The sequence below is a fragment of the Plectropomus leopardus genome, chromosome 1 (assembly GCF_008729295.1).
Source record: "Plectropomus leopardus isolate mb chromosome 1, YSFRI_Pleo_2.0, whole genome shotgun sequence".
Lineage (NCBI taxonomy): Eukaryota > Metazoa > Chordata > Actinopteri > Perciformes > Serranidae > Plectropomus > Plectropomus leopardus.
This window is the reverse complement of record NC_056463.1, coordinates 23,490,222-23,501,735: the sequence shown is the minus strand read 5'-3', so window position 1 is coordinate 23,501,735 and position 11,514 is coordinate 23,490,222. Positions and strand designations below refer to the sequence as shown.

At 39.0% G+C, this 11,514-nt stretch overlaps 1 protein-coding gene across 1 annotated transcript; it reads left to right on the top strand.

Moving 5' to 3' along the window:
- The first annotated feature begins 588 nt into the window (after positions 1 to 588).
- On the top strand, positions 589 to 8,942 carry rcn1 (reticulocalbin 1, EF-hand calcium binding domain). Its single transcript, XM_042485988.1, has 6 exons — positions 589 to 1,058; positions 2,267 to 2,460; positions 3,153 to 3,331; positions 6,210 to 6,270; positions 7,084 to 7,283; positions 7,595 to 8,942. Exons 1-6 carry the CDS (start codon positions 838 to 840, stop codon positions 7,700 to 7,702), a joined length of 963 nt encoding a protein of 320 aa, XP_042341922.1. The 5' UTR covers positions 589 to 837; the 3' UTR covers positions 7,703 to 8,942.
- The last annotated feature ends 2,572 nt before the right edge of the window (positions 8,943 to 11,514 follow it).

Genomic DNA, 11,514 nt, shown 5'->3' with positions numbered 1-11,514 from the left:
CCACAGCGTCAAGGCCCGTGTATATTAGTGCGAGTGGGAACATGACCAGGATACTGAAGCAGCTTTTGTTTTTTTTTGAATAAAGAATAAAAATCGCTTTTTTCAGTTATTCCATACATGGCTCAAGCATATTTACAAATTCAGTCATGTAACAAACAGGAAATAGGACACTGAAAACGAAGCATACGAAAAACAAAAAAGACAAAAAAAGTGCAGAACGAACTATGTACAATTTACACACACACACACACACACACACACACACACACACACACACACACACATATAGCATATAGCATATATATTTATGATACTGATGCAGCTCTACAGGCTGTCGAGCTGTAACAATTTTGTATTTTCCCTCCTCCCTGCGTTCATACTGACCCATACCGACTCCATGGTGAGCTGAGTTTGCGCGTCAGCGTGCAACGTGGCGCCTGAATCCCTCTCCTGTTACGGACGTGCCGTTAACCAATGGTAGATATCCTGTCAGTGTAGGAGGCGGGGCTCTACCTGAAACGGACACAGTGATTGGCTGTACGTAAGGCGGCAGAAAACCCCGGTTTGGTTGCATACCTCCCTCAGGAAAAGGGGAACAGGATTGCCTAAAACCGTTTTGAGTGAGGACCGTAGGTGCTCTCAGTGGACCTGTGTGCAGGCTCAGGTGCTCTTTGCAGGTTTGGTCATCGCGCAGCTGCAACATTGTAGCAAAGACAGAGAGGCAGAAAGGTTAGTGTGTGTCGGCGAGCAGTGAAAGTGGCCACACAGCCGCTTGCTCATTGTGCATTGTAGTGTCACAGGCCCGTTTACAGACAGAACCAGCTTCATCCCTGACTGATGGACGTCCTCAGCTTCGTGTGCGCTGCGCTCCTGTGCACAGTTTTGGTGCACGGTAAGCCGACGTTAAGAAAAGAGAGAGTGCTTCATGACCCAGAGCTGAGCAGGCAAGCCCATGAGGACAATAAAAGCTTCCAATACGACCATGAGGCCTTTCTTGGCAAAGAGGAGGCCAGGACATTTGACCAGCTCACCCCAGAAGAGAGCAAAGACAGGCTCAGGTAAGCAAACACCGTCAGCACTGTGACACACGAGCTGATGTAAAGTCAGTGTTGGTGTTGCTGTCACAGGATGCGGACTCTTGTTTTTGTAAATCACGCACACTCACTTCTCTGCTGCTGGAGTCTGTTGCGTGTAAAACAGTTCAGGCTAAGGACATTAAACATTTACCAACATGAGCACAAGTGCCTGAGAAAGATGTGCATGCCAGCAGAATCTACAGGGCCAGATAAAAACGGTGCATTATTGCGCACTGTTCGCACACACTCCTATACAGTTAATTGCCAAGCCGAAATCTTAATTATACATCGTCATTAAAGAACCATTTGTAAGTGATGAAGTTGGAGTACAGTTGTGTTGCAGTTTGCATATAGAGCTGCTGTCACTAACTGTAGTGTATTTCATCATGTGCTACGTGACTGTTTGTATGCTTTTTTTTTTTTTTTTTGCTTGGATGACAAGTTGGCACCATGTAACCCACGTTGGCTAAAAGGGCTTTCCTCCCCAAAGAAAACTCTTTCCTGTGGTGTTGAGAGTGGGAGGATCCCTTGTAACATCACAACGTGGCAACCCACGTCTAAGAATACACCCCAGCTACACTGCATTCTTTACTAAAATGGGTTTTCCTGCTCCTCCCTGCAAGAGTAGTTTCATTGAAGCCACGTCCCTTATAGTAAAAATGGTATCACCAAATATTTGTTTTCTCCCCTGCCTGCTGGTAATAATAGCATCATGGTGTATTGAGGTAAGACAGCCCAAATATTTGGCTTTTGTGATGGTCACTTATTCTTAAAAATGGGGCTGCACACTTATTGAAATATTATTCAGATGCAATATCCGTATCCCATTTTTTGATAACTTTAAAATGTGTCATGACATACTTTTTAAAATGAAGCATTATGGTGCTACAGTCATTCCTGATGTAAGGGAACATACTTGTTTGGTAAAGACCCCCACCAAAATCACATTATTGTTGTTTTATATTTTTTTCTTTAAAAAAGAAATGCAGAAATACCATTCCAATAAAATAGTGTCTCATATCACAATTGCAATATTAGTCAAAAATATTCACAATATGATTTTTTTTTCTTTTTTTGCAAATCATGCAGCCCTACATGAAAAAAAGGTGCCTGTTGTGGAACTTTACCATCTCGTTTGAATATTAAAAGTAATAACTCTTAAGAACTGTCTTTATTTTTGCCCCTTACAGTAAAATAGTGGACCGGATAGACAGCGATGCCGATGGCTACATCACCACAGCCGAACTCAAGGCTTGGATAAAACGTGTACAGAAGCGTTACGTTTATGAGAATGTGGCAAAGGTGTGGACAGACTATGACCTGAACAAAGACAACAAGATTTCATGGGAGGAGTACAAGCAAGCCACATATGGATACTACCTGGGTATGTGTGTTTTGGGCAGACTATGTCTTATTTTTTGTTGTTTCGTGTTTGTGTGTGTGTGTGTGTGTGTGTGTGTGTGTGTGTGTGTGTGTGTGCATGCGTGAATGCATGCATGTGCATTTTGCCTAGAGCACAGTACTAATGGTCCAGTGTGTAAAATTTTGGGGATAAGTTGGCAGAAATGGTATATATTATAATAAGTATGTTTCCTTCAGTGCATAATCACCTAAAACTAAGAATTGTTGTGTTTTCGTTACCTTAGAACAAGCCAATTATATTTATATAGGGAGCTGGTCCTCCTCCGTAGAGATCGCCATGTTGCATCGCCGTGTTTCTACGGTAGCCCAGAATGTACAACCTCAACACTGGCTCTAGATAGGGCCGTTCGTGTTTCTGTATCGGCTACCATAAGCAGCAGCCTCCCTGCAACAAGCAGCATCAGAAAAACAACGTGAAACTGCCTTGTTTAACATTTTACCAGTTTTAATCACTTGGTCTGTTTATTTGGAGAGGGAGAGACCTCTGCCGATAATTTGGCTCCCAGTAAAAACCTCCTGAACAATGAGCGCCAAAGGACTTTCAACTGGTTTTCAAACTGCACCTCTTATTCCCCCTAAAACTTACACACTGCTCCTTTAAAGTGGCTATTGTTAAGTGTGACACTAACCTGATTTAAATTCACCTCTCTTTAGCCAACCCAGAGGAGTTTGAGGAAGCAACAGACCAGTTCAGCTTTAAGAAGATGCTCCCTCGTGATGAGAGGAGGTTTAAAACAGCCGATGTGAACGGGGACCTGGCAGCAGACAGAGAAGAGTTCACATCGTTCCTCCACCCTGAGGAGTTTGAACACATGAGAGATATTGTGGTTCTGGTAAGCCCTTTGCAACCTCATGGTAATTAAGTATGATTAGAAAGAAGCAGGGTGGTGAGACAAGGCTGGCTCTGTGTACACTAAGCTCAGTGTCAGACATTCACACTTGGATTTAGGAGAAAAATAAAACTCCCCAAATTTAGAGTTTTATCATTTTTCTGTCCACTATATGAGATATTATTTAATTACAGGAACTGATTTGAGTTTTTTTTTCCATGTCTTTAATCCGATGGGCTGCTTGGATGAATGTGCTACATTTAGATAACTTCTTAATGAAATTTTAACTGGGCCAGGAAATGATTGACTTTTTCTTTTTTTTTTTGGGAACAGGTCCAGTGGGATGGACTGACTGTCCCATTTAAGACTCAATCTTTAAATATAAATTTGGCTTCGTGGAACAGTTGCGTGGCAAATGTTAGCAGTGATGCACTATGCTGCTCTGTTCATAAAAGTTGTACTACCCATTTGACAGACTTAATTATTAATGTCTCATTTTTCTGACGTCATCAAATGTTACCAACTGTTCAGCCGGTGGCGTCTTCACTGATTGTGGTGAATCTGGCTGAAGCTTCACGTGTTTCTCACAGTGGTTAGACTCCCTTTTTTTGCGCACAACAGATCTTTCACACAACATGCAACAATGAGTAATTGATGCTTTCTGTAGTCATATGAGATAAAAAAAAAGAGACACTTTTCAGCTTTAGAAAGGACATGATTGTAGGCTAGCCGGACAGATCACTGAAGGAGCCTGTATTGCAGGTTCAGGCAGGGACATGATGTCATCTCACCGACTGCCAACTGCACACCTACACGCTCATTCATATAACAGAGCACTCTGTTTAAGTGTCCGGCTTTGCTGATATCCGCTTCTGCTGCTGCGATCTGCTTTCAGAGGCCAGAGACCTCCACTGCATTACACTGTAAACTGAGGAACTAAAACCCTGACCGGTTTCTTTCTTTGTTGTGTAGCCTCCTCAGTGTCCTCTAGGTACATCACAGCATGGTTGTTTGAAATGGTATATCCCATAATGTCTTTATCGCCGCGTTTACATCGCCCCAGAAAGGCTTTAAAATAGTGAAACACTGGAAAACAAAAGTATGATTCACCACAAAGGCTCCAACTTGTCTTTTTCTGATTTACGGTGAAGAACCATTGACTCTTCCAGCCAAAATCTCGCAGTAGTCATGAGGAAGTGGTCGTACATGGTGTGTTCATTGTGTGCCATTCGTTATTGAAAATTTTGATGTTACATATTTGCTTTCTTATGTAGCGCACTGAGCTCCCTCTTTTTTCCCCAAAGGCTTACAAAATGGCTTTCTAACTACTGCCAGCATATTAATGTCAATTGTAAAGTAGCGCTGGATGTTATAATTTAAAGTCCATATCACAACATATGAGGGCTGGGCAGCATATTGATATTGTATCGGAATTGTGATATGAGACTAGATATCATCTCAGATTTTGGAGATCGTAATATCATAAGTTTTATCTTTCTCTGGTGAAAGGCAGCTTTTCAGTGATGTCATTTTCTGAACTTGTCTGACTATTCTAGCTGTTCTATTATTTGCCTTTGTAAACATAGTCATTATATCACCCAACTTTAAAACACATCGGCACATTTATCTCAGCGATGATAAATGTGTTTTTTTAGTCCAACATTACATTTCCCTTGTCATGTTGGCTTACATTTTAAACATGTGTTTGTTTTTTTAATTAATACAGGCAAAAAAAAAAAATACTGGCACAGTGATATAATGACTCAACTTTACCTCACAAAAAAGTAACAACCTGACAAAAAGTAAAAAAAAAAAAACCAAGTAAAATAGATACCAAATTAAATTAATAGGATCCCCTATGTTCATCTTCTTCATCAGAGCAGTTTGTCCTTTTTTCATGTTATGTAGTGCCAAGTTGAAAATGTTTATAGAAAATGTTTTTCACATAAGAAATGGGATTTGCAATGCATTTTTTAGGAAACTTGGAATCCGATATGCTTTTGATTGAGCTTTAAATGTAAATGTTTTACCTAACAAAATAATTGTATTTATTACCATTAATATGTTTGTCCAGATTGATGATGACCTGTGACCCATTTTTGGTTCAGTGAGAGCGAATTCAGACTATTAACCCTTTTCTAGGGAAATTATTGAATAAACTATGACAATAATGTTACTGACTGACTTAAAAATTTTATGTATTCTTGACAAGTGCATCACAGGAATTCACGTGCTGCTGAAATGTACAGAGAATCTCTCTCACCGTCAATGTTTACAGAGGTCTATAGTGGTTTGTAAGTTTTATATTTTTTATGAACATATCCCTTCTTGTTTACACGCAACCCTCCACAGGTTAAGTGGGTATAGGAAATGGATGTCCATGTTTATTATTAGTCAGCTATTGGACTACTGGAGCTACATGGCTGTAAATCATTTATCAGGGTTCGGAGCGAGCATCTCACCTGCAGGTACGGATGCACACAGTGATTTCAATCTGTGTAGCTGCGTGTGTGTGTTATCCCCAGATGCATTGCAATTAGCAGACATGTATGTGTGGTTAATGATCAGCTCACACGGCAAGCCTTTAAGTAACCGTTCAGTCAGATTCACAGGATGTGAGATCTGCTTTCTGACAGGGATTTAAAGTCCAGTGTTTGCTAAAGTGTGTATCATCTTTTAACGCGGAGGGTTTGGCTCTCATCAGGAGGGAATCCTGTAATCGTGGTGTCAGCCTGCCTGCCAACTGTAAGCTGACCCTCATGTATTCACTCGTCCTGCCTGAGGCGACATGTTTCTCTTTTATTACTCAAAGTGAAAGTTCCACTATTGTTGACCCCTGTGTCTCCCCTTTAATGACATCATTAACTCTTTGTGATTACAGGAAACCCTGGAGGACATTGACAAGAACGGCGACGGACACGTGGATGAAGACGAGTATATTGGTGAGTTTAATCAATGAATTGAAATGAATAAGGTTAAATCAGTTAAGATTAGCAATATTGAATTTGATGTAATAAAAGACAGTGAACAGTAGCATGAACTGATAAATGAGAATATAGTAAAAATGGTAAACATGGACATTCATAATCATAAACTGTCATGGAAAACCTGGAAAAGTCATGGAAATTCCTTATCTATTTTTTCCAAGCCTGGAATAGTCATGGAAAGTCATGAAATTGTTTTTTGAGAAGCAAATGAAATAAATTGTTAGAGTAATCTACCTTCCACATATGTTTATTCATTTTCTCCCTTCGTTTTGTCTGTCCCTGCATCTGTGCCAGCTAGCTAAAACTGTTTTATTATTAAAAATGTTTTATTTATTTTTAAGAAAATGCATTGACCGTGTCTGTAGTTTGAAGTAGTTCAAGTGAAGATAAACATAACCAATTATTTAATTTGGGTTAGGTTGCTGTTTAATTTTCATATTTGAAGTAAAGCATGCTATACAGTTCTGTTTGTGTTATATGTTGTAATGGTCATAGAAAAGGAAAGGTTTTTTGAATTTTCTCCATGAAAATGTGTGGGAACCTTGGTAAACCCTCTGCATAGAAAAGGGCAATAACAAGCCAGTCGTCACAGACGAAGGGATTGACTGTTAAGCTCTGGAATTTTTGGATAAATGAATCGAAGTTGTGTTTTTTGCATGTCTTCCTTCTATGGTTTCCATAAATTGAATTGTAAATGTTTTTTTTTAACTATGAACATTAACTCACTACTGTACATTTTTTCCATTCTGTTGTTTTTGGCTGTTTCAGCTGACATGTTTGCTCATGAGGACGGGGGTCCGGAGCCGGACTGGGTCAAGACTGAGAGGGAACAGTTCTCTGATTTCCGAGACTTGAACAAAGACGGTAAAATGGATCAGGATGAAATCCACCACTGGATTATGCCACAAGACTACGACCATGCTCAAGCTGAAGCCAGACATCTGGTGTACGAGTCTGACCAGGACAAGGTGCGTTCTTTCAGCTGCAACAACATGTTTAAGATCCATTTCTTGTCTTCATGTGTATATGAGGTCATGTCCACTCGAAAAACCATCCATTTGATAATGCTCTCTATCTGTTGACCCTTTTCAGTTTACTCTAGAATCCTACACAAGTACAACTTTATGGATACAACTTGAATATTATTATTATTATTGCAGTGGCCATGGCCCGAGATAAACAAAATATGTCTTTTTATTTTGTTTTTTAATTTTTTTTAACATATTTATGTATGAAGAATATTAGAATAAGACGTATTTATCCTTTCCTCCCTCCTTAGGACCAGATGCTGACCAAAGAGGAAATCCTTGAAAACTGGAACATGTTTGTGGGCAGCCAGGCCACCAACTATGGAGAGGACCTCACCAAGAACCACGACGAGCTCTGAGCTGTCAGTGCAGCTTCTGATGAGTGAGTGTTATTGTATGAGGAGAGTTGGTGAACATCTTTGTCTTTAAAGACAGAATCACAGACTCTTGCACCTCCTCCCACCACCGCAACCACCACTCTGTCCTCTCCTCCTGACGGTGCGAAAGGTGTCAGAGTGCCGGATTGTAAACCAACACTATAGACACCAGACAAGAGGAGGGACAAAGGGCCAGTTCTACCACTAACACTAAGGCCCCGTCTTGGTTTCACACAGACAATTTTGTTTCTGACATTCAGGAGCAAAGTCCGACCCCTTGGATTAATATTCCATCAATGGTGCCTTCCAGCCGCATCGCCGGCTTCGCTGCCTCAGAGATCTGTGTAGATAGTCTTTAAAAAAAACTGTAAAAGCTAAACGCCAAGCTTTAGGTGAATTGTCAAACATTTTTTGATCGAAATGTTAATGTGAAAGTACAACACAGAACATTTATTCTGATTTTATTTATTTATCAAATCTCTTCTGAGCTTTAGGTTTGAGAGGAGTGAAGTGTTTAAACTAGAGTTTGTTTTCACAATGATGTTTCTTTGTTTACAGTTTTCCTGGCCATATGATTTTCATGATTTGATGTTTTTTTATTAGTTAAGTGCTTCAATAACTGTTAAGTAACTGATGTTTAATGGCATGGTTTTTGCACGCGTTTGGTTTTAGTGTAGCCTGTGAAAGATCATTTTTCTACATACTTAGTTTGAATTGTATTTATTGGTCCAACAGTGTGCTCCATTTTTTTATGACCTTTTCTGATGTTACATTTGAGCTTTAACTTTTTACAACTGTCATATTTAATTAAGATTGTGTTTTGAGTACTTTATTGGTTTAAATACGCGTTACATCACTCCCAGGTGAGGTCATCTTTTTGTATCTGATATAGGCCAATAGACCAGATTTACCTTCACTGCATTTGTTATTGTATATTCTGTATAAGCCTGGTGTTTTTGAACATCAGAAATTCATCTTTTGTCTTTTTAATGACATTTTTGTGTTGTTCAGTGGATAGTTTGTATGACAGGTGCATAGAACTATGCAAGTCATAATAGATCAAACTACAACCAAAATTTGTAATTTTAGTCACAATTGTCACTTCATACAGTTTTTTTCTCCTTTTAAACTTTTTCTTTCTGTTGTGTTTTATTGTGCCACACCTCATTGACTAAATAGTCACAAATGCGCACAAATGCATCAACATGTCTCCCTTTCATCAATGCACATACTCATTAATTGTGTCAAAATAAAAAAAGAAAAAAGAAAATGTATGGTGTGTTAAGTTGCAAAGCACCGTCATTGAATTTGTAATTATTTCTATTTTGAGTATAGAGACAAAGCATGCTCTGTTCACACTTCATAAATATGATGGGCACCTTAAAGGGATAGTTCAGTATTTTGGGAAATGCACTTATTCTCTTTCTTGCTGAATTAGAAAATAAGGTTAATACTGATAGCAGCTAATTATCTTAGCTTTTCTTAGTACAAAGACTGGAAATGGGGAAACGGCAAACCTGGCTCTGTCCACAGATGACCGCTTATTTTGTCTGCTCCATGTGTGGCAATAACGCTGACGACAAAACTCCTGGAAGTTCCTGTGGCTGGACAAGAAAATGTGCCAACACATAACTCCCTGTAAAACCATAATATTGGTTTTACATGTGGGTCTTTTGTACAGATTAAACAAATTAGATATAATGTGTTTATTAGCTGTAGATTTACATTTGGTCAAAGTGAGGCAAGCGGTTTTGAGTATTCATGCCAACCTAACAGCTGCTGTCAGTAGCTTCATAAGCAGTGATTGGTAATATACTGAAAATTTACACTCAAGTTAAAGAAAAGTACAGTTACTCCCACAAAAAAAATCACACTAGTGAAAGTGAAAATTACCTTTTGAGAAATCTAATTCTAACATATAGCTACAGTTAGTTATATTTTTACCTACAGTATGTGCAACGTAGCCAACTTTAATGAGCTTGTGGAAGTTAGAAGAGAAAATTTTAAAATGCACAAGCATGTCATCATGCAGGCCAAATGCCCTTTTTTCGATTTTGTTATGGACATTGTTGCATCTGCAGAAGAGGTGTGTTCCCTCCCTACTCTCAGTTCCAACATTTAGAGCAGACTGGTTGTAACAAAGCTATAAATGTCAAATACAGTGAAGAAAAGAAAGTGAATTCCTGCCCCAAAAATGTACTTGGGTAAAGAGTAGAAGTACAGAAAAGTACATGTGCCTTTAAAAAAAAGCCACCTTTTTATTCATGTGCATTCCCACTTGTAAACTGCATCACTACCTACAGCTCATACATTAAAATGGTACTAGGGCCCATAACAATAAAATACCATAAAATCAGCACAGTAAAGTAAGTTTGTAGTTTTCATACCGCATCTGTATTGACATACGAAAAACTGACGAGTCATGTTAAAATATTAACCCTAAATATGCATATCTATCTCTATCCTGGTGTGGAATAAAATAAGGTTTTCCCCAAAAAATATTAAAACAAAATTATAGGCTTGTTCTAAATCTACTATAAAAACCATGAATAAACTATTCACTCAAATGAATATTCTCTTATTTTCTTTGATTTGCATGTCAGACCCAGATGCAGTGATGATTGCTGGGTAATGTTTGCATGCCGTTGTCCAATCTTAAATCTCTCTTTGATCACGTGACAAGACCCTGTAGAGGTGAAGTGCAAAATCTGTCAACACTGAGCCAAATGAGAAGTCCGGCTATTCAAACACAAAAGCAAAATAGACAAGAGAGAAAAGAGCAGGAGAAGAAGGATGCAAAGCTTCTTTTATTACACTCTTTTGGATTTTTTTTTTCAAACAGTCGCCAGCCCTGACATGCCTCTTGTGCTAACAAACATGTAGCAGGTAAGCTAACATTAGCAGTAATCTAGATAACGTTGGTCAAAATAATTGCAACTTTAGGCTATTTTGCCATGTAACTTTTAAGACAAAGCATACCTGTATTATGTAGGCTACGTTGTGGGAAACTTGGAAATTAATGTCTCTATCAGGTGGATAGCTAGCCTATGAAATGTTATGTTAGCTTACTAATAGCCTCGTAGATGCTAGCTATTCCTAGCATTAGATAATTTATATGTATATTTTCGGTCGCAGGTCTAACCAGTCAGAGACAGGAGCATTCAAATAGGTGAGTACAAGTGCTTTTTCAGGGGAGTTTGGTGTATCTGGTGGGCCGCCGTGCCCCTGTTTTAAAAGGTTGTTGTTATTTGGGAGCCGCCGAGCACCTGTTTCATTGTATGTGTTTACTGTTGTTTGTGTTTACTGCTGTGGGTAAACTGTGTATATGCTGCTGTAGCTGGCCATTTTTTAGGACATGGTGTTGTTTGTTGATAAGCATTGCAATGCAGCTCTCTTATTTACGATAATCTGTTGCCTCTATGTTGAAGAGGAGTGCAGTTGTGGTGAGTGGTGAGGTTGTTGATCTAAAAATACCTGAAAAAGTCTGCTATCATTTCAGCAGCAGTGAAATAGAGAGATTATCTGCTCTCAGGTGCTTGTTGTCATGTTTCAAAAGTTTGACTGCCACAGCTCTATTTATGGCTCTGATAGCTTACAGTTTGACCTCTGCAAATACAATAGCTTAGGAAACACATTCCTACTGTAAAATGTAACACATCTATTACTTTATATATTCGCCTCATTGTGTGTGCATATCTAAGTGTATGTGTATGTCTGCGCATGTGTGCTTCCCAACTAAGAGCCAGGGGCCCATCATAAATACCTACACTGGAACCTATCATTACTGACTTAAC

Excerpts from the sequence above, each read along its gene's own strand:
- rcn1 (XM_042485988.1), top strand. The coding sequence starts at position 838 with ATGGACGTCCTCAGCTTCGTGTGCGCTGCGCTCCTGTGCACAGTTTTG. Across the intron at positions 1,059-2,266 it reads GAGAGCAAAGACAGGCTCAG|TAAAATAGTGGACCGGATAG; the intron begins GTAAGCAAACAC and ends TGCCCCTTACAG. Across the intron at positions 6,271-7,083 it reads GGATGAAGACGAGTATATTG|CTGACATGTTTGCTCATGAG; the intron begins GTGAGTTTAATC and ends TGGCTGTTTCAG.